General features: G+C 47.3%; 9 protein-coding genes across 9 annotated transcripts; 6 read left to right on the top strand and 3 right to left on the bottom strand.

Annotated features, from left to right (window-relative positions):
• Positions 1-359: 359 nt before the first annotated feature.
• Positions 360-1,600, top strand: MYCFIDRAFT_29594 (uncharacterized protein; the record flags this gene model as incomplete). The annotated part of the gene is made up of 2 exons (XM_007928737.1): positions 360-425; positions 485-1,600. 2 exons carry the CDS (start codon positions 360-362, stop codon positions 1,598-1,600), a joined length of 1,182 nt encoding a protein of 393 aa, XP_007926928.1.
• Positions 1,601-2,236: 636 nt separating this feature from the next.
• MYCFIDRAFT_77688 (uncharacterized protein) lies at positions 2,237-4,070 on the top strand (the record flags this gene model as incomplete). The annotated part of the gene is made up of 3 exons (XM_007928955.1): positions 2,237-2,282; positions 2,334-3,228; positions 3,281-4,070. 3 exons carry the CDS (start codon positions 2,237-2,239, stop codon positions 4,068-4,070), a joined length of 1,731 nt encoding a protein of 576 aa, XP_007927146.1.
• Positions 4,071-4,612: 542 nt separating this feature from the next.
• On the top strand, positions 4,613-5,866 carry MYCFIDRAFT_86694 (uncharacterized protein). Its single transcript, XM_007929289.1, has 2 exons — positions 4,613-4,737; positions 4,791-5,866. The coding sequence occupies exons 1-2, from the start codon at positions 4,666-4,668 to the stop codon at positions 5,667-5,669; spliced, it is 951 nt and encodes a 316-aa protein (XP_007927480.1). The 5' UTR covers positions 4,613-4,665; the 3' UTR covers positions 5,670-5,866.
• Positions 5,867-5,983: 117 nt separating this feature from the next.
• MYCFIDRAFT_77685 (uncharacterized protein) lies at positions 5,984-6,776 on the bottom strand (the record flags this gene model as incomplete). The annotated part of the gene is made up of 1 exon (XM_007928954.1): positions 5,984-6,776. A coding segment is annotated over one exon (793 nt), but the record flags the coding sequence as incomplete, so codon positions are not given.
• Positions 6,777-7,345: 569 nt separating this feature from the next.
• Positions 7,346-9,033, top strand: MYCFIDRAFT_12662 (uncharacterized protein; the record flags this gene model as incomplete). Its single annotated transcript, XM_007928715.1, has 2 exons — positions 7,346-7,407; positions 7,578-9,033. Coding segments are annotated over 2 exons (1,518 nt in total), but the record flags the coding sequence as incomplete, so codon positions are not given.
• Positions 9,034-9,819: 786 nt separating this feature from the next.
• On the top strand, positions 9,820-10,560 carry MYCFIDRAFT_29525 (uncharacterized protein; the record flags this gene model as incomplete). The annotated part of the gene is made up of 3 exons (XM_007928734.1): positions 9,820-10,131; positions 10,188-10,309; positions 10,359-10,560. The coding sequence occupies 3 exons, from the start codon at positions 9,820-9,822 to the stop codon at positions 10,558-10,560; spliced, it is 636 nt and encodes a 211-aa protein (XP_007926925.1).
• Positions 10,561-10,732: 172 nt separating this feature from the next.
• Positions 10,733-11,094, bottom strand: MYCFIDRAFT_77682 (uncharacterized protein; the record flags this gene model as incomplete). The annotated part of the gene is made up of 2 exons (XM_007928953.1): positions 10,733-10,974; positions 11,028-11,094. The coding sequence occupies 2 exons, from the start codon at positions 11,092-11,094 to the stop codon at positions 10,733-10,735; spliced, it is 309 nt and encodes a 102-aa protein (XP_007927144.1).
• A 4,152-nt stretch (positions 11,095-15,246) lies between these two features.
• On the bottom strand, positions 15,247-19,793 carry MYCFIDRAFT_175565 (uncharacterized protein; the record flags this gene model as incomplete). Its single annotated transcript, XM_007929290.1, has 15 exons — positions 15,247-15,258; positions 15,303-15,349; positions 18,295-18,342; positions 18,367-18,502; positions 18,531-18,547; positions 18,573-18,643; positions 18,672-18,788; positions 18,858-18,915; positions 18,947-19,119; positions 19,145-19,425; positions 19,454-19,476; positions 19,505-19,525; positions 19,555-19,659; positions 19,689-19,698; positions 19,725-19,793. The coding sequence occupies 15 exons, from the start codon at positions 19,791-19,793 to the stop codon at positions 15,247-15,249; spliced, it is 1,188 nt and encodes a 395-aa protein (XP_007927481.1).
• Positions 19,794-19,912: 119 nt separating this feature from the next.
• Positions 19,913-21,794, top strand: MYCFIDRAFT_215553 (uncharacterized protein; the record flags this gene model as incomplete). Its single annotated transcript, XM_007929291.1, has 3 exons — positions 19,913-21,256; positions 21,318-21,603; positions 21,752-21,794. Coding segments are annotated over 3 exons (1,673 nt in total), but the record flags the coding sequence as incomplete, so codon positions are not given.
• Positions 21,795-22,172: the final 378 nt, after the last annotated feature.

Below are 22,172 nucleotides of genomic sequence, written 5' to 3' on the forward strand. Positions count from 1 at the left end.
TGCGCAGAGGGTGGGGCGAAGCGTTGGCGCACGATCGCGTGTTCGATCCCGACTAGCTTGTTGGCACATGCAACGATCGGTCGTAGCGGGCGGTAGGTGAATGGTATGTATGGTGGGTGGGTGAAGGTGCCGGAGACGGACTTTCCTTCCGCATCGTGAGTTTGTGGTTGGAGAGTCCGCGGTCCAAGCTCCGTCGTTGTTGCCCCACCCTGACGAACGAGGGAACTTCTTGAGCCGGCCAACCTGCCACGTCAAACACACTCACTTTCTCTGCGTGTTCTTAACCATTTCTGGTCTTAGTACAGAGCAGATCCATTCGCTCAGAGAATATTACTTCGGGATCGCGCAAGTCCAGCAGCATGGACAGCGACCAGCAAGACAAGATCGCCCAGTTCAGCGCTGTCACAGGCGCGAACCCCAGTGCGGTACACATCAGAACTACCTCAACCAGAGTTCAAATCTTTCAACTGACCAATACTTGTAGGCGCAAACCGCTCTCAACGCTGCCAACTGGGACCTCGAACAAGCAGTCGGCCTTTACTTCGCCGCCAACGAAGAGCATGAAGGCGAGGAAGACGACGAGGAAGACGCTGCACCAACGCCAGCAACCCAGCCCACATCGGCACAGTCTGCACCATCAAGCTCGAGTCGGACCACGCGCGGTGGAGGCAACGGATCGAGGATGCGGACATTACGGGACTTGCAGAGTGGTGGAGATGAGGACGATGAGAAGGATGAGAATCAGGACATGTTCGCAGGTGGCGAGAAGAGCGGTTTGGCGGTACAGAACCCGGGTGAGGGTAACCAGCCCATCGACCACTTCCGCAACATCATGAACCAGGCTCGTCAGAACCGTGATCGCCCTCCTGGCGAGGCTGATGAGCAAGAGCAGCCTCGCAGCGCCAACTTCTCAGGCCGTGCGCAAACTCTGGGAGGCGACGATGCACCCAGTAGAGTGGTTGAGGACCCGGAGGCAAGCAGGTCACAGCGCAGGACTCTGCCGCGCGTGACACGCACGCTGCACCTCTGGGCAGACGGAGTCAGTATCGACGATGGACCACTCCTGCGATTTGACGATCCAGCAAACCAGAACATCATGTCAGAGATCAATCAAGGCCGAGCGCCGAAGGCGCTGCTCGATGTCGAGCCTGATCAAGAAGTCGATCTCAACCTAGACCCACACAAGGGCGAGAACTATGTCGCACCGAAGCCGAAGTACAAGCCCTTCGGTGGATCAGGCCAGCGTCTTGGTTCTCCAACGCCTGGCATCGCTTCTTCGTCAACTCATGCTGCAGCACCCAGCAGCTCCGGCGCCGCAACTTCAGCACCTGCCGAAGCTCCGGAGAACACTGTCGATGAGTCGCAACCAACACTACAAATACAAGTCCGCCTCGGTGATGGCACGAGGCTTTCCAGTCGCTTCAACACCACGCAGACTATTGGAGATGTCTACGAATTCGTCACGGCTGCTCAACCAAATGCACGGCCCTGGGTCCTCCAGACTACCTTCCCTCCGCAAGAGCTTACGGACAAAACAAAAGTGCTTGGCGAAATGAACGATTTCAAGAGAGGTGGCGTTGTCGTTCAAAAGTGGAAATAGAAGTCGGCGGCTTGGACACGAGAACAAGGGCATTATGAAGATCATAGAGCGCGCGATGCGCGTCGGGCTGGCTATACCTGAGCATTTTTAAAAAGGCGCTTTGGCTTGGTTGAAGAAGCGCCTAGTCGGCGCTCCTGCATCGCATAGGGAGGTCAAAAGAATAGTCAAACGTATGAAAGTGATCAAAAAGACGAGACAGCCATCATAATTTCAATTTCTCACATATACGGAACTGATGCTTCTTTGCACAGGAGCAAGATACGGAAAAGCGACGAAAAACGCTCGATTGCCAAGCCTTCGCAGCCTCCCTGGCTTGGAACTATATCGAGCGCCGCTGCCTTATGGTGCTCTCCAGACAGCCTCAAAATACATGGTTCAAACAACTCCTTTATATATCCTACTTGAGATGCGGGCATCAAGGTTTGCGACGTGACACTGTAAATCTCCCTACCGTCTGCGGGGCTCTGGCCTCCAGGCTCCTTATCGCGCCTGCGGCCATCGTATCGAGGCAACTTTGTAGAGCATGGCTATACTGTACAAGGCACCGGCCCGAGGGTAAGTCACCACGTTCTGAATGTCTGCTACTTTCAATTCTTCCTGTCTCTTCTTTCACCGGTTACTTTGCTCGAGCCCAAGATGGACGAAAAGACGCAGTTCAAGGATGTGATTGTTGTTGGCGCAGGTGAGTGGTTCAATATCTTTCTTGATATTCGCTTATTGACCAATCACGCAGGCATCGGAGGTCTATGTGCTGCAAAGACATATCTAGAGCTCTCGCCCGAGACTGACTTGACGATTCTGGAAACGAGGACTACTCTGGGCGGTGTTTGGGCGGAACAGAATCTTTATGAAGGTCTATGCACAAACAATCTCTACAGCACTTATGAGTATTCCGACTTTCCCATGTACGCTGAGAAGTATGGCTTGAAGAAGGACATGCACATTTCTGGAGAGGTTATGTATCGATACCTGACCGATTATGCCAATCACTTCGACATATTCCGACGGATTAATTTCTCGACAAAAGTCACAGAACTCGAGAAGGTGGAGAGTGGCTGGAAGATCACGACAAAATCGACGCATGACGACTCTGAAGAGGTTGTACATTATACCCGTAAATTGATCATGTGCAATGGTCTTGCTTCAAATCCGAACCCAATCACGATTCCTGGGCATGAGAAATTCGGCAGGCCGATCTTCAACCATGGCGGCCTCAAGGACAAGGCTGAAGCTCTAGCACGAGATCCGAGTGTGAAGCACGTCACTGTGATTGGCGCTTCCAAGATTGGATACGATGCTGTGTGGCTATTCGCTCATCATGGCAAAAAAGTGGACTGGATCGTACGGAAGTCAGGTGGAGGGGCAGTGTGGATGTCAAAGCCGTACGTGAAGATTGGACCGTGGGCTCGGATGCTCGAGCATGTAGTGTGCACGAGATTCTTTACCTGGTTCTCGCCCTGCATTTGGGGATCATACGATGGTTTTGGCTGGATCAGGAGATTTTTGAATAAGACTCGGATTGGAAGGTGGCTGATAGATGGATGGTGGGAAAACGTGCGGCATGGTACAATCGAGGTTGCTGGCTATCGAAGAGAAGAACGGCTAAAGCATCTGGAGCCGAGTGAAAGGTAGGTCTACGAAGTTGTTCAGAGGTATTTGATGTTCGCTTACCTGTTACAGCCTCCTCTGGACAGCACGAGTTGGCATACATAATTATCCAACCGATGTACACGACTTCGTCCGATCGGGTCAAGTAACAGTCAAGCATCAAGACGTCGATTCACTTTTTTCCGGTGGAACAATTAACTTCGCTGACGGGGCCTCGCAACAAACCGACGTGCTCGTACAGATCACAGGCTGGCAGCTAGTCCCCACTATCAAATGGAAGCCGGGAGGTATCGATGCATCGATCGGCGTGCCAAGTCAATCATACAGTCGTGGCGAGCTTGATTTCTGGTCGGACCTGGACAAACGGGCAGACTCACAAATACTGCGCCAGTTCCCACGACTAGCCGATCCTCCAAAGAACAAGCTGCCATACACACAACCCGTCACCCCATTCCGACTCTACCGTGGAATCGCCCCACCAGGCCTGACAGCTCACGGCGATCGATCTCTGGCTTTCGTGAAAATGGTGCATTGCACAACGAATATCGTCCTAGCCGAAACTCAATCCCTATGGCTGTACGCCTATATGAACAACAAACTGAATATTGACGAACGAGACGTCTACTGGCAAACAGCTTTGAGCAGCAGATTCGGCGCTTTGAGATATCCTTGGGGCTTCTCGAAATGGTGGCCCGAGTTCGTATACGACGCAATACCTTATGCCGATATGTTGTTGACGGATTTGGGGCTGAGGAAGCATAGGAAGTCGAGTTGGGTGAAGGAGATATTTGAAGGCTATACTATACACGATTACAAGGGTATCAACGATGAATGGAGAGTGAAGTATGGGAAGGGAAGGTGAAGAGTTAATGTGAAGAGGAGCAGCGCACTGGTCGTTCCATTACCTAGCAACTTCTTCGAAGTGGGCACGTTTTGGTCTCGTGCCACTCTACAAAGAACCTTCAGTGTATCGGAAGATCAAGGATGTTTAGCCGATTTCGGGGCCTGCGAGGGGCAAAGAAGGCGTGACAAGTCGTACTATTTGTCTCGCGAAGACCCATTCTCCATGACACGCTCAAGAATTAGAGTCATCAGAAATGAACACGTCTATAGCGATGCCAATTAATGTCTTGGGCAGGAAACTTTCACGGAGCTGGTGTGTGTGCCCAAGGCATTGACCGACATCCGATACCGACGCCCACTTGCAGCCAATAGAGCGCACGCGGCAGCCAACGGTCCGCTGTCTTTTGTGGGTCTGTTGTTTCTGCTGCGGGGATAATCTGGGGAAGCCAAGCCCTCTTTCGAAGTCAGTCTCGTGATGTCTTGTCTCGTCTCTGACCACTGACGCCCTGGCTGAGGTACTTAAGACTGGTACCTCCCACTTGTCCTCCTGAAAAACCTCTCCACTCCCACACAGTCCACCTCAAACAACACTTTCACACCACAATCCCGGCAAGATGAGTGCAATCGTTGAAGAACCTGAGAGCTTCGAGCCTCTCAAGGTTCTTATTACGCTTCACGAGGGCATGGTAGGCCTATGACACACACCTCGCCGTCCGCCAATGCTGACAATGGCACTCAGGACTCTCTGGACGCTATCGGACCGCTCGAAGTCTTCGCCTCAGCCCTGCACGACCCGAAGAAGCCAGAGTCGAAGGCCTTCAGGGTCATCTTCGCGGGCCCCACCGAGCACGTGGTCACCGCTCAAGGTGCCTCTTTCCGCGCACACGTCGACTACAGCGAGGCTATGAAGCGTCTCCCTGAGATCGATGTTCTCGTCATCCCAGGTGGCAACCATGAAGGTCCAATCAAGGCCAAGAGCCAGCCATTGGGCATCATTAAGGCCTTCGCTGAGCTCCAGAAGAAGAATCCAAGCCGCGAGCGTTCCCTCATGTCCGTCTGCACTGGATCTCTCTTCTTGGGAGAGACCGGTATCCTTGCAGGCTTGACTGCCACTACCCATCCAGACTACATCACCAAGTTCGAGATCATCTGCTCCAACGCTGCCCAGCGTGACATGACCGATCGCTGTGACGTTGTCGAGGAACGCTACGTCGTCAACAACCTTCGCTTCGACTTGGGCGAGAACGAAGATGAGAACCCATACATCATGAATAGAAAGGAGGTCAAGGAGTACAAGCGCCGCAAGAGCTCTGCGGGCGGTATCAGCCCGATCGAGGAACGCTCCAATGGCTTCCAGAACGGCCGTCGCCCATCCTCAGCCCGTAAGGGAAGCATGAGCTTGAAGATGAGCAACTCTCGCCGCGAGTCTGTCCTTAAGCGTGCCAACTTGCGCTTGGGTGGTCTTCGCGTGCTCACCACCTCTGGTGTCGCCTCTGGCATGGACGGTGCTCTCTACATGGTCGGAGCTTTGGTCTCTGACGAAGCGGCTGATGAGGTCGCTCGCAAGATGTGTTACAACTGGAAGAAGGGTATCGTTGTCGACGGCGTTGATGTTTGAATGGCCATAGCGAGAGGCGCTTGAGGCGTCCACTACTGATTGATGAGATGGAAGAAACAATGTAAGCATAGTAACGAAGATCACAAGCGAACCGAGATGCTACCTCGGAATCAAAGCGAGATGAGAGCCAGAGATAAGCTCGATGAATTGAACTAGCGACGAAATGAACGTAACTCCACCCTCACCGTCTCCTGCCGCCTCAGAGCCAGACTTCCAGGAACGTCTCCAAGTCCATCCTCTTGAAGAACAACTCCCCAAACCGATCCACCAACGACGCAGCAACATCGCAATTGTCCTGCGCAGGATCCACAAACACTCTAAACGGCTTCTCCCTCCTCTCGGCACCGCAGCCAACTTGACCAACTCCTCCGCAACAACAATCGGATCCGCATGCTCAGGCACACAACTCGCCGTCCCCGTCATCGTCTGCTCCGCCAACCCCTTCGTCGGCCCCTCCTCATACTCCCTCACAACACTCTGTATCTCCGGCCTCGCCGCATCAGAAAAATGACTCGTCCCCTTCGTAAAAACCCCCGGACTCACAATCGTACTCTCAATCCCCCAAGCATTCAATTCTTTCGCATAACTCTGCGCCAAAGAATCCATGGCCGCTTTCGCAGCGAAATACGGTGCTAACATGGGAGATTTCGCGCCGTAGACTGACGAGGATGAAATCCAGATTATGTGTCCTGACCTTTTGCCGCGCATGTGAGGGAGGACGAGTTGGTTGAGGCGTTGAGCTCCTACCACGTTGATTTCATACATGCGAGTGTATTGTTCGCATGTGAAGGCTTCGGCGGGCCCGAAGCCCATGTGGCCTGCGTTGTGGATTATTGTGTCGAGGCGGCCGGAGGTTTGGGAGAGGATGGATGAGAGGGCGGAGGTTAGGGATTCTGAGGAGAGGAGGTTGAGGGGGATGGGTTGGAGGTCGGCGGAGTGGAGGTGGGAGAATTGGGCGATTTCTTCTTCGTAGGGAGCCGTGTTGCCGTCGTGGGAGTATTGGCCTGCGAAGACGGTGTGGCCTGCTTTGGAGAGTTCTTGGGCGGCGAGGCGGCCGAAGCCCGTTGATGCTCCTGTGATCAAGATGACTTGTTTGTTGCTGGACATATTGGGTTGAGGATCTTGGTGTGCGTGTGGTATGCTAGAGCTTCGTGATCTTCTGTGCGGTTCTGTGCCTGTGAAATTACCCTGCGATGCAAGGCTGTCTGAAGGAAGAATTTGAAGAGATGCGAGGTCAATGAGATACCACAATCACCCTACCTTAGACGCCTCTTATATCGGTATCCAGCTCTCTGGACGGAGGTAAGATGGCTCGCAGCTCCGCGATCGGGGGAATGGATCATTGCAGCTGGATTCTGCGAATCGTTCGGACATTGACGACTGAATATATACGCGGGTACCCGTACCTTACTCTGTCTCTCAACGTTAGTTATGCCAAGCGGTTCCAAGACAGCTTTGTAGACTGAAGTGCATGATACACAGCCACTACGACAGAACACCTTGGGGCCAAGCATTCTACAGTAGAATATCCGGCCCGGTCCTGCAGCCGCTCTTTCCACCATAGCCGCTCGTCTTCTCCTCCTGGACACCTTCACGCTGCAACTATGTCTACTAACGGCACTCATGCTGGCAGCAAACGCTCATTAAGTCCAGATGAGGAGGAGAACCATTCGACGCCACAAGGCCGCCAGCGCTCCCGAGCCGCATGCACGCCTTGTCGCCAGCGGAAGAGAAAATGGTGAGCTGAGCATCCTCCGTCTTACAGTAACTCTCATTGCGTCATACCAATCGATATATACATGTACCAATCGCGAGAAAATAGTATCATTCAAGGAAATTGCCGAGCAAAGTTCACGTGGAAGAGATGGCGTGTATATGAAAATTCTCATGAGACTGACGACATTGCAGCGATGGAAGGCTTCCATGTGCAACATGTGTGCGTTACGAATACCAATGCGAATATGACCAAAAGGCGAAGCGGGCGTCCATGCCTCAGAATGCAGATGTCGCGCAAGAACCTCCGCCCAAGCAGGAAATGGGACGCACACCTCCAAGCATCATCCAGTTGCAAGCACATCCATTGACAGCGCCGGGAGCTCGTTTCCATCATCGCGGGATTCTCGATCCGGTCAAGACACGATTTGTCAGAGCCAATTCTGCTATTGCCTTTCCTCGTATACTTGGTATGGACCTTGAGTCTGAAAGCATACCTAGACTGCATTCATTCGCCTGGCATCTTGGTATACGACCCGAACCTGCGGAAGAGCGCATCATTATTTCCAAGCACATCTCCTGGATGGAGTTCCAAAATTTAGCGAGCGCATACTTCAAGATGGTCCGCCCAGAGTTTGGATTGATCGATGAAGCAGAGTTCATGGAGGCCATGGCAGCTCGCTTCCTCGACCCTTCCGGACTGAAGGACATTGATTCCGTAGCGTTGGGTATGGCCGCCTTAGGTTCTTTCTTCTCCGCGACGCCTCATCCGAAAGAAGAGGCCATGTTCCTCGATGCGAAGAGAGTACTTATGCAACGCAGCATCGGCAATTCGCCGACTCCAAACCAGATCGCCGGCTGGATCTTACGAACCATTTACCTTCGACTCACCTCTCGGCCTCATGGAGCTTGGATGTCGAGCTGTATCGCAATGCATCAAGTTGAAGCAAGTGGTCTGCACAAGGAGATTCAGACCATCGCGGTTGTCTATCCTCAAGTCCCCACGAACGATCACAAGCTTGCGAAGAATCGTCGAAGGCTGTTCTGGATTGCACGCTCGCTGAACACTATCCTGTCCTTCGAGTACGGAAGAACAAGAGTCAATTTCGATGTTGTCACCACTAAGAAGTTTGCGGCTGAGAGTGGTACCCATGCTCACCAATTCATGGAGTTGGCTGAACTGCTCCCAAACGACTTCGTTGACCGAGACCGTGAACCTGATCCGCCAGCAGCATTGAGTCATGCTCTTTCCAAGATCGAAGCCATGCAGACAGAGTCGCACTTCATCTCGCTGCTCAAAGCAGATCTCGCCTTTGCCATTTATCGTCGGCTCTGGCTCATGAGCTTGACGGATGCGAAAGATCGTGCTGACTTGGTCATATCGATTGGGAAATCTGCTCTTACTGCGGTTCGAAAATGCCTTGCCGACAAGACACCTTGGTGGAATGTCATCTGTACGCCTTTCCAGCTTATCTGCGTGGTGATCTCGGTGGGCTCGCCACGAAGCTTGTCACATATCGAGGAGATCATGGCTCTGATGCATGACGTCGCTACGGTATACGACACACATATGGTGCGGGAAGCGTACAACCAGGCGACCGCTCTGATCGCTATGGCACGGAGACGCAAGCAGAAAGAACTGGATGCCTTGAATGCTATCCCTGAGGCGCCACCTTTCGTAGACCATCCCTCAGCTGGACCAAGCAGCACATTATCCGAAGCTCCAAGTCTCGATTGGGGCGCGATGGATCTGCCTTTCGAATGGGATATGTTTCTCAATCCTGAACTGGTGGTCAACACTCAACAAACAATGCCAATGGTCGATGCCGCCCTTGCTGGCTCATCGCTCGGCCAGTTCAAGTTTCCAATCTCCTAGGCGAGTGACGCAGTACTATCATAGAGAGCCCGTGGTGTCTATCGCAACTCATATATTGCTAGGCTAGACCTGTTGCGCTTACAGGACGGCTCTGACTGTTCAAGAGTGCCGCAAATCGGAGAATAACCAGTTCCGGTATCTTACCCGACTAACTGTACCTCTTGGCGCTTGACATGGCTACAGAGGCATGCAGATCCCAAATACCACTTTGCGCAGTTCGCCGGCCATTTGCGCTTTCAGCGGAGATCGTGCCTTTGCGATCGGCATCTTGGCCTTGGCATTCCTGCAGCTTGACCTTCTAAAACATCACTTGCGCTACCTGGGAGTGTCAGCCTGGAAATAACAAGACAATGATAACTGCTCTATCAGCGCACGTGTCGATAGCCTGCTGGACTATCTCATGCACATTCGGATAATGGTACTACAATTCCAATCAACCTGCCTATTACAGGTCTTGGCCAAGATGTCGGACAGATCACTTGCAATGCTCTTAAGAGAGCTCGAGACGCCTCGAAGATGCTGAAGGACAGCAGACTGACGTTCCTGGACGCTCACGACAACATGGGCTTCACTTCGACTATCGTCGCTCTGGCCGCGGCTACCAGTGCGCTCGCTGCACCTACACACTTTGAGGTTCTCAAGCGAGGAAACTTGCCAACTCCTGTCTCTGCAGCGACCGCAAGATCTTATTTGAGCTCCATAACAACTGCTGCCGAATCGAATAATCCGGCATATAGCCGTGACTATTTCAATCACTGGATCACTATCAACGGAAGCTGCAACACTCGCGAGACTGTTCTCAAGCGTGATGGATCAGATGTGCAGCAGGATGGTGCTTGTGCAGCGACTTCTGGAACCTGGTACTCATATTATGTACGCTGAGCAAGGACTTTTGGACTCGTCGAGCCATTACTAACAGGTGTGTCTAGGATGGTGCCACATGGACGGCGGCTTCGGACGTTGACATTGATCACTTGGTGCCACTGAAGGAAGCATGGATTTCGGGTGCAAAGGATTGGACTGCTGCACGTCGCGAACAATTTGCAAACGAGTACGAGGGGTCTTAAAGTTACTAGCAGAAGCCATGCTAACTTTCCCAGCCTAACTCGACCTCAGCTGCTCGCTGTGACCGACGAAGTGAACCAGCAAAAGAGTGATCGGGATCTCGCGGAGTGGCTGCCATCCCGGACGGCGTACCATTGTACATACGTCAGAGCCTGGGTCCAAGTCAAGTACTACTATGGTCTCACGATGGACAGCGCAGAGAAATCAGCGGCTTCTGACATTCTTTCCGGATGTTAAATAGTATTATCATCAGGCGGAAGTGACTTCATGCCTTCAAAGCTCACATCGACTGCAGTATCTTACACCGTCTCAACATCGCTATATGCTCATCAACCAGAACTCACGCTACCAAAACCAATTCCCAACCCCCTCACCAAACCCCAATTCCATCCTCACAGACATGTCAATCTCACAAGCCCAGCGGATTCTCCCCATTCTGCTCCTTCCCACCAATCCTCTCACCCCCAGGCAACTCCGAATCCGGTTTGTGATTATCGTCATCTGTATACTTTCCCTCCCGCTCGGCCTGCTTTCGTACGGCGAGAAGCGCCTCACCATTCGGATTCCCGATCTTGCCTGTCACTAGGCCGATGGGTTTCGTTACGTAGCTGAGGACTTGGCCGAGAGGGTCTCCGATTACTGTCAAGGGACCTACATGTACTTGTCAGCATGGTGGGTGGGTGGGAGGAAGAGGATGGGTGGACCTTTCTTTTCTGTGCCCAGAGGTCCGTCGGGAGCCATGTTGGGGACTTTGTTGAGGAGGTTGTCCATGTTTTTGGTTTTGGGTTTGTCTTGATTAGAAGTCGAGGTTTGAGGTTGTTGTTCTGGCGGATTGTCTTGGAGTGAGTTCTTCTGTTCCCGAACACTTCTGTCCGATCGTCTCCTCTGTCTGAGCCATGAAGTAGTCCTGGCGGAGAAATTTTCTCTACGATGTCATGAGTGTAACGGACGGAATCAAGAGATGGTGTTCGGTATCTTGACTCTTGAGGTTTGTACGCCCACTTTACATGCTTATGACGGCACATGGTGGCCACGGTACGGGACATGTGAGCTTCGACCGGGGTTGATTTCTTGCATTTTTTGTGCAACGTTGGAGGCGGAGCTGCATGTGTCACTCAGACGGGGGTCTGTAGCTGGGCAGTGTGTATGCATATTCAGCGTGAGGCTGTGCTCGACGTGCAATAAATACCTGGTGTTGTTAGGAGATTTGGATGATGAAATCGAAATGGGAGCGTATGGACAAGATATGGGCGGTCTGGCTTCGGTATTGAATGCATGTACAGTGATAAGCAGATCGACCTTGCGGGTTTGGTTGCATAATGAGCATGCTGCGGATAGTTACAGTCAATATACATGTATATGTGACAATGTCGAGCAGAACGGACGGAGCAGAGGAGAAGGGCGGACCCGCGGACGTGCTTGGCGTCTTGGCAATGATGATGTGTTGTTTTCTGTGACGCGTCAGCTCAATCACATGACAGACACGTGACCTCTTGGCATAAAGAATTTTTACACTGTATTTTAGACTATAGAATAGACGAAGACATAGGCAATTAACGAAGCTAATTCAACCGCCGGCAATATAGTATTACGTAAGTAATCTACTACGCTATACGTAATAGTTATAAGCCCGGATTTAATCCGCGGTATTAGAGACTTCTATAGTAGGAAAGAATTTTCTTCTATTTTACGAGACCTCTAATAATCGAATCGATAGTCTTAATAGTACTACGAAATTAGCTATCTATTTAAGCCTCTACAATCGCTTTAAAGTTAGTATATCCTTAATAGCCCTCTTATTAGCTAGTCGCCTTAGTAGTAGTAAGCTTGTTGTCCTTCGTAGACCTAACGAATAGGATCGGTAGTTTAAGCAAACTAAGACGTATCTAACTAGATGTAGGACCTAGGTCTTTACTAGTCTGTATTCGACTAAGCCTACTAAACTAGTGTAACCCCTTCTTCCTAAGTTCGATATAGAACAACTTGTGACTAACCCCCTATATTAGGCTAGGGCAAAGCTTACTAAGGAACACTTTAATATAAGGAAGGCGGAGTTTAAACGCTTTAGGATAGCTCGTAATAAGACAATTAAATATCTAGCTACAACTATAGACATTCGCTATTACTTGGAGATTACTAATCCTAATATAGACAATATAGCACTAACTATACGGCTTATTCTAACTCGATTAAAGAACAAGCTCGCACCTAATACTTAATAGTAAAGGACTGCCCTTAGTAAGGAGCTTTAACGCCTTGTTAATTCTAAACAGATAAAGGACCCTAAGTACTAGTACGAGGAATAGCTTAACCTTTATAAGACAATAAAACGTATACAATACCCGGAAGTTAACAACTTAGTAACCTACCTATATACTATAGTTACGAATATAGATAAGACCTATAGCAAAGGGCTCTATATAATATACTAGGTAGAGCTATTAGTTAACAACTTCTATTAGCTAATTAGCATAGTACGAGAATATGCCCGCAATATGCTAGGTACTTCTACGAAGAAGGGTTTATCCTTTAGTATTATCTATAAAGAAGGTAAAGCTAGTACTAACGCCGCTTTATAAGCTACGGACGATAACGACAAGCCTAATAAGAATAAGGGCCGCAGTAATAGCGGCAACCGTATACTAAAGACCTATGCTAAGCTTACTAGTATAGGCGAAAAGAAAGCTTATAAAAACCGCGGCAAGTGCACTATAGTAAACTACCGCCTTCGAGAATAGGTTAAAGAGAAAGATAAGGATAATAAGTAGAAAGGAAAACTGAAGTACTTTAAGGCCTACCTGCGTAAGAACAAGGGCTTCTGCTTAAGACAGGCTAAGTTCTTTAAGGACCTACTAGCTATTAAGATTGCTTAGCAATACTATAGACTTTCGGCTAAAGATAGAGACGATACTAGAATAGGGAATAGATTAGACAAAGTCTTACTAGCCTGCTTCTTCAAACCTAACACTCTAGACCTATTAGCCTTCGCCCTAGTCACCCTTGCACTAACTACCTATCTATTAATAGCTATAAGGGGCAAGAAATAGAATCCCTTTATTAGCCTAATATACGATAGTAGATCTAACTGCAATATTGTTAACTACCCTAGTCGCTTCAACTTTTAGGCTATATTTATTCCACTACGAGCTACTATTGCAACTAGTACGGGATATAACAAAGTTATCGCTATCGGAAGGGCATCCTTTACTATTAATTTAGTAATAGGTAAACCCCTAACTATTAAACTAAAGGAATGCCTCTATATCCCTAACTTCTATACTAATATTGTTATAGGGGCAATCTTCTATTACCGTAGGTTTAAGCACAATAAGCTTGATAATATTCTCTACAACCTATAAGGGAAACTACTAGTCCCTCTTGTTAGACCGGACAACTATATACCCTATTTCGATATTACCTATAAAGTAGACGGTAAACCTCCGCTTAAACAGCTAATAGGGGATAAAGGTAAGCTATACCTATATCCTTTCTGACTGTCTCAGTTATTAACTACAACTATAATATTAGCCTACGTAATAGCTCGACGCTCCGTACGCCTACTGCCGCTAAGGAAGCTTACCCTTAAACAAATATATAAGGTGTTTAGATATCTCGGCTCTAAGAGAGCGTAAGAGCTTGCGGATAGAGTTAATAGAATAATAAGAGATTACATACATAACAATAAGGTACTAAGAACACTACTTTGTCCTACGTATATACAAGTAAAGGGCAAGAGGCTTATCTCTAGGAGACTAAGGCACTATAATATGTCGATACTAACTCTATATAGACACCTTGCAGCCGACCTAATACAGCTGGATCCAGCCTATAATAGTAATTAGTACATTTTCTATGTATACGACCTAAATACTAGCCTTTATTTTATATAGACTACTAGCAATCGTTAGGAGTTAACTCTTCTATAATGCTGGAACTAAATAGCTACCTTCGTACGCAGCATTAGCAGAGACATTATATACCTATTATCTAACAATAAGGGAGGTATTTTAGGCCTTCGGTTTCGGTCGTATCTACGCAATAACTATACTATATAGAGGCTAACAGCCCTATATACATTAGAACAGGACCTAGTAGAGCGAGTAGGCCGTACTATTATTAAGGTAGCTCGAGCCTTAATAATACACGCTAGATTTCTATATAACCTATAGCTAGAAGCAGTTTATATAGCAACCTTCCTAGCTAACAGGTTACTAAGATTACGTATAGCCGACCTATCGATGCGTACCCTATATAAGATTAGTACTAGCTATAAGCCAAATGTAGCCTATATCTACTAGTTTGGAGCAAGGGCATATCTAGTAATCTACGGTACAGAGGCAACTAATAGCAAAAGGAAGGCTATACTACTAAACACTATAAAAATAGCCTTACGCACCTATATTAGATACCTATATAGATATAAAGGACACTCTATCTATAGGACATAGGTGCCCTTACGAATAATAGTGCTACGTATAAGGGACGTTATATTTAATGAAACCAAGTTCTATAATAGCTATAATAATGACCTAGGTGTTATTATAACTAATTAAGAGCTTGCAGAAGAATATAGTAATCTCGAAGAGGCACAAGTACCCGCCTCGGAGCATTAGTTTAACGAGCTTCGAGAAGCCTACGACATACCTCTAGACCTTGTTAGGTTTAGAGCTAAGGGGGTAGATATACTAATAGGGCCTAGTCGACTTATAATAGTTAACAGGCTAACAGATAACCCTATTAGACTAGAACTACTACTACCTTAACTACTAGCACTAGCTAAGCTATAGCTTGTATAGGTGCCTATATAGAAACAAGACTTTCTAATTAATCTACGCGAAATACTATAGCCGCGTAATAACGTGCTAAGTGAATTAGTTGAACTAACTATTAATTAGCTAACTATTAATTAGCAACCTTAACAACCTAAGAGCGATGCTAGCACCCACACCCCTACTAACAATACAGACGCACTAGGTTACGCGGATGGTGTAGACATGAGTTTGCTGCGTGTTATCTGCGTACAGAGCTTACCAAGTTACTAATGCTAATTAAAGCAGCTGGTGTGTCTCGTCGTTGCTTGCTAAATGTGGGAGGTCTGTACTATCGTGTTAACAATCCAAACAAGCGACAGCGAGCAGCCGCGATCCGTTACTATATTAACGACCGAGACTAAGCGAGAAACCTCCTTCTATTTAGCAACCTATATATAGCAGCAGAGTACGAAGCTAGGTTAATATATAGTAATAGCGCCGACAATAATCAAGCCGACAGCGATCTACTACTACTACTTCCTCGTAATAAAGACGATCTAACCCTTATACCAAAAGTATTAGACTTGCTAAAGGAGCTACGCAACTAGCGACAGGTACTAAAGAGCAAATTTAAAGAGCATTAGATATATACTATAAGAGTGGAATTTAATAAGGCGTTAGAGACACGTACATTCGAGTAGGTGGATCTAAACATACTAGACAAACCTAACCTCCTACCTCTTACCTAGGTATTTAAATATAAGGGTAATACTAATAGTCGACTGATTAAGTTTAAAGCAAGAGTATATACAAGAGGGGACCTTTAGAAGAACACACACTTAGATACCTATGCCTTAATACTAGCTATACGAGTTTTTAGAGCCCTTATAGCTATCGTAGCTAAGTTTAACCTAGAAGCTAAGTAAATAGATGCAGTCAATGCCTTCCTTAATGCTATATTCCTATATACGCTATACCTTAGGCCGCCTAATAGATTTAAGCAGAAAGGCTGAAGGTGTTAAAACTAATCTAAGCACTCTATAGTCTATAGGAGTTACCTCGGTTATAGTACAACCACTTTACTATAACACTAGAAAACAAACTTAGCATACAACTAGTAGATAATATAGACTGCCTATATACCGACCTAGACAAACAGGTATTTATCTTCTTCTACGTAGACGATATTATACTATTATATTACCGCTAGTATATATAGAAGGCAATAGATCTTAAGTAGAAGTTAATAAAGGAATATGAAATTAGTAACCTAGGAAAGCTCTTATAGTTCCTTAGTATTGAAATTATACGCGATAGGCAGAACAGGAAACTGTAGCTATCTTAGAAGGCATATACCGAGAAGATAGCTTAAAGATACAGTATCGCAATAGCTAGTCGAAGAGCTAAGGCACCCCTACTAACTAGATACGAGCTATATAAGAAACTAACTTCTAGTAAAGATAACTGTGCTCGACTTAATCTAGTAGCGATCCTAGCCTACTAGAGCCGTATAGGGGCACTTAACTTTGTAGCAGTTCAAACTAGGCCGGATATAGCTAAGGCAGTGTCCTTATTGTCTAAGGCTCTATAGAACCCGCGGACAGAAGACATAGCAGCAGCAGACTAGTGCATTAGGTACCTGCTAAATACGAAGGACCTATACTTAGAGTATAACGCAAACGGACTAACAATTACCGCTTATTTAAGCTAACAGCTTTATAAATTCTACAGAGCTTCTAACGCATCCTATAGTAACTATAAGGGTACGAGACAGTCGTTAGAGGGATAGATATTCAGCCTATTTAATAGACTAGTTAATTAGAAGGCAGCACGACAGTTAACTGTTACTAAATCTACGACTAAAGCTAAACTGCTAGCTGCCTTATATATAGGCTTAGAATTGATCTAGTAGAAGCGTTTCTTTAACAACATTAGCCTTACCTTAGATAGCATTCCTATGCTATACTGTAACAATATACAGACTATCCGCATTATTAAAGCTAATGCTAGCAAACTAGATACGAAGCTCCGCTATATAGACATTCACTAATACTAGCTAAGGCAAGAATATAAGGCTAGAAGGATTCAATGTAACTACCTAGCTATATAAGATATACTAGCCGATAGAATAACTAAGCTCTATAGCCCTTAGAACTAAAAGAGGTTCATTAAATAGCTAAGGCTAACTAAACTACCTAACCTAACAACTAACTAAGATATACAGTTATAGGGGTATATAAGGAAGCAACTCTTCCTCTAACAACCTCTTCCTCTTCCGCAATACGAAGACAACTCTATATAATAGGTAGTAGGCGCCCCCTACTTATCTACTAATTGTAACTAAGTCGATTAAACACAACTTCATCGATTAGTACTAACAAAAGTGTCTAATACGATAACGACGACTAATTAGAACAAAGGACTTAACCTTACCTTCTAATATAGACTAAACAATAGTATAGGTAACCTTACCCTACGGGGTACGTTACTATCGCCTATATTATTACTTCGAGCGTTACTTCTACTAACTAATAACAAGTCTATAGCGATTGTATTAGTGCTAGTAATAATAGTGCAGTAGTCTTAGCTAAGGGTAGCGTCCTTAGTTAAGTTACCTATCTTAATTTATTAAATCTATTTAAACAATGTATATCTTATCTAATCCTTTATCTAATCAAATAGACGCTACCTATGCGATTAATATAATAACCGATAGTAATAATGTAACGGGCTTAGTTTAGCTAAACTAACTTTACTAACGATACGAGTTCTTATATAAGGCTTAATAGTGTCGGTCTGTACTTAGACTACGTAGGAAGAAAACAGTTCCTAGTAACAGGGACCGTATATAAAGGTGTATACGCAGTCCGGATTATGTAATGATATCCTTCGGGGTACTCGGGGTATAAAATAAGACTCTCTTATATATAGTATAGATTTAAACCATTTTTTTAGTGTTTTAATAAAGCACTATATAAGGAGTTAAAAGGATTAATTTTCTTTTATTTGTATATAAAGAAGCATTAACTACCTTGCCTAAAACCCTTTTATATAAGCTAAGGGGGTATGTAACGCGTTAGCTTAATTACATAACAGACACGTGACCTCTTAGCATGAAGAATTTTTACACTGTATTTTAGACTATAGAATAGACGAAGATATAGGCAATCAACGAAGCCAATTCAACCGCCGGCAATATAGTATTACGTAAGTAATCCACTGCGCTGTGCGTGATATTTTCGACGCGTCCACCAAATGTTGGCTTTCTCTTGACACAATTGATGTTGTTCACTACTACAATTGATATGTCTCGCGAGAAATCGTAAGGCCAATACAATCGTCGTGGCATCCCGAATCTCCCACGGTACCTCCAAGCTGCGCAACTCTGGTAAAAATATGGCATCTTGACCCATCGAGACGCGTTTCGACTTTCGAGCCACCAAGCACAAGCCGCACGGAGACACAGTCAGGACCTCACAATGCTGCAGTCCTGCTGACCAGTGCGAGAGGCTGCGGTCGACTCGTTGCTGCGATCATGTCTGACGGCCGGACCAACGATCCCCCCACCCCTGGCAGCCCTCATCAACAGATCGGCACACCCTGGTTGCATGCTGTTTGTGGAGCCCCACGGGGAGCAATGGTCTTGATGCTCTGGTTGTCAGTCCGCCGTTTGCCGTGATGGAGCAGCTTCGGCTAGGACTACTCGCGTGACAACTTTGACAAGCATTCGAGAACGTATATGCTTAAAGCGGCGTATCAGCGACACGGGAACGGCAATTGCACTTCGCAGTGAGAATGACCTTCGGCATGGAAATTTTGGCATCTGTATTGACGTGTACGTCTGTTTCATCTTGGCGCTCCATTGATCCGACTGCTGAAAGATGGATGTTGTTCAAAGATCAGGCCCAAAATTGAGCACGCTGTACCCAAACAGCCGGACCTGAGAGGCTCGTTGAACGCGTCGCTCGCAACATGATGGCCTTTGGATGACAAAAAAAAATCGATCCAGAATCCGCTACCTTCGAAGATGTGCCATAAGTCTGGACTGTTCCTCTGACGATGCAAGCCACTCGTTTTCATGCCATGACCAATGCTTGGTCGTTCTCTGGTTGACTCGCACCACGCAACTCTTCATGATGATAGCATTCGAGGGGTAGTGGAGTTGTGGCGGGGCTTGTATGACCACGCTGGGGTTTGCTCGCTCGTTCACAATCCGTTCTGGCTTCAGCAATCGTTGTTTTGCGCTGGCAATTCCAGTCATTCCCGGAGTTTTTGAAGGACTGGAAAGCAGGCCTAACCGAGTGAATAGCCGCATTTGCCGGGCACAGAACTGGTGTCGACCACCCTGCGACTTTCATGGAAATAACAAACTCTTGCACATGCTGTTCGCGATTGCCGAGATCTCACTACGGCCGACGCATATAACGCACAAAATGATACCCTTGCGACATCTGGCTCGAAAATCTGCGGTCGATGTGACTTACAACTCGCTCCTCTACGGTAAGCGATTTCGCCGTTGACCATGCAGAATCACACAAAGTCATTGAGAAACGCACCTGTACAGACATTATTATATTAGCTTGGCCTCGACGATTCTGTTCAATAGAACTTCACCATAGGCGAACTATGAAATTCGGCTAACATGGTGACAATGTTTCCAAAAGTGGTCGGCAAAGACCAGTTTAAGTTATGCCCCGAAGCAATCGCAGCCGGTTCCATGCATAGTTGATGCGGGGCCTACGACTCGATGGCGGGGAAATTACCATGGCGTTTATTAAAGTCGATTGAGCTGCCCACGACGTGTCGGGAATCTGTCTACCTGAACGACCTGGTCGCAGTCATGGCGAACGCACCTCTGTCGACCGGGACAGCAAGCTTAGGCAGCTTTGCCGTGGGAACTGCACTCTACTGGCTGTACTTCAATCGCTACGAGACACATCTTCATGCCTTTACCTACGTTGTCACCTTTCTGGCTTCATACACTGCACTAGCAGTCGTTCTGATCAATACCTACTCTAACACCATTTTGGCATCTGCAGCTTTCACAAATGTGGTCGCTGCTTCATGCCTCATCGGAATATATGGCAACCTACTCTTCTATCGACTATTTCTCAACCCATTGAACAAATTCCCAGGGCCGTACGGCGCAAGAATATCGCAGTTTTGGTGGTCATTCCAGCTGGGCAAAGCAGATGGCTACTACCACCTTTCTGATTGGCACAAAAAATATGGCAAATACGTACGAGTGGGCTCTCATAATCTTTCCATCACCGACCCAGAAATTATGGAGCTTGCCTATGGGTCAAAGTCAAGAGTAGGCAAGGCTATTTGGTACGATAACGACAAGCCCCTGACATCAATGCACACCACTCGAGATCGGGGCCTTCATGACCGGAGAAGACGGGTCTGGGCTCCAGCTTTCTCCGAAAAGGCTCTGCGAGACTATGAGACGGAGATCCAAAGATTGAACGACAAGTTTATCAACCAAATGGTCAACCACGAGGGCAGTCCTGCCAACCTCACGAAATGGTTCAACCTGTTCTCTTTTGATGCTATGGGCCTACTTGCTTTTGGCCGTGACTATGGTATGCTTGACAAGGGAGAGAAGCCACATGAATTAGAGATGCTGGACGAAGGCATGCAACCGCTTGCATATCGAATGCCATCGTGGTTTTTCCGCCTGCTTACGCATATTCCGGCCGCAGCTGCCGGCTATCAAAAGTTCGTGAAATTCTGCATTGATGAGCTTACGTGGCGTGTAAAGAATGCTGGCGAGACCAAACGTGAGTCTGATATCATGGGCTGGTTATTGAAGGCGTACAAGGACGTTCCCCATCCAGAGCGAGACCCTATGCTGCAAGCTGATGCCCGTCTCATCATTGTCGCCGGGTCGGATACCACTGCTGCAACGTTCACCTATCTGTTCTATCATCTTGCTCAACACCCTGAAATTGTTCAGAAGCTACGAGAAGAGCTCGAGCCGTTGATGCAAGGTAACTGGCAAGAAAAGGACATTCGAGGAGCACAATGTCTGAATGGTTGTATCAACGAATCGCTGCGCCTGCACCCTCCAGTCCCATCTGGCGTTGAGCGTGTGACTCCACCCGAGGGCCTACAAGTCGGTGAAACATACATCCCTGGCAACGTGACATTCTTCACACCTATGTATTGCATGGGACGAGGTAAGCATCAACACAGCCATTCTGTCTCGCATTGGAAGCCAGCTGACACAAATCTCCACAGATCCTGACATCTACGCCGAGCCAGAAAAGTTCTTACCCGAACGATGGTACAGCCAAGAGGACAAGGTCAAACACAAGGACGCTTTCGCTCCATTCTCCATGGGTCCATTTGGATGCATCGGCAAGAACTTAGCACTTATGGAATTGCGAACACTCACAGCTCGCATAATTACCACTTTCGACGCCAAGCTAGCGCCTGGTGAAGACGGATCAAGAATTCTAGGCAAGACCAAAGACCACTTCACAGTCGACCTCGGGGATATGGAAGTCGTGTTCTCGCAGCGAACGTAAGCAAAGGCACTTTTCATTGGGAGAATTGGATGAATGGTCGTTGGATATGTATACCGAATCAGGAATTACCTTAGCAAGGCATTGATCAAGCTTCTGTATGAATACGATGAGCCAACAAACACCTTCATGATTACCATCATACAGATCAGACACTTTGCAACCGGCCCTCGCGAGACGCAAGCATTGATTCGTCCCCATCAACCTTCACACCTGAGCAGCAAACATCGTATACGTCGGACAGATGAAACTTCATTAATTCCTCACCGTCCAAATTCCTCCTGACATCAGCACCGCTCTGCCTCTACCACCCATCCTTTTCCAAACTTACCTTAATCCTTCTACATGATCCCCCTTTCCCTAAAGTCTCCTCCTCGGACCCAAAGCACCACCAAACCTCCTTTGTCTTTGTCACCTCACCTGCTCATCAAATGAAACAATCTTTCCTCCCAACCCTCATCCGCGTTACCAGGGAAGTGTGACCTGAAAATCTTTGGAGCATCGGCTAGCTCGAAATTCGAAGAAATTAAAAGGGTTTTTTGGTCCGACAGGAGGAGAGTGGTAATTT

Source organism: Pseudocercospora fijiensis (assembly GCF_000340215.1).
Source record: "Pseudocercospora fijiensis CIRAD86 unplaced genomic scaffold MYCFIscaffold_5, whole genome shotgun sequence".
In the NCBI taxonomy this organism is placed as follows: domain Eukaryota; kingdom Fungi; phylum Ascomycota; class Dothideomycetes; order Mycosphaerellales; family Mycosphaerellaceae; genus Pseudocercospora; species Pseudocercospora fijiensis.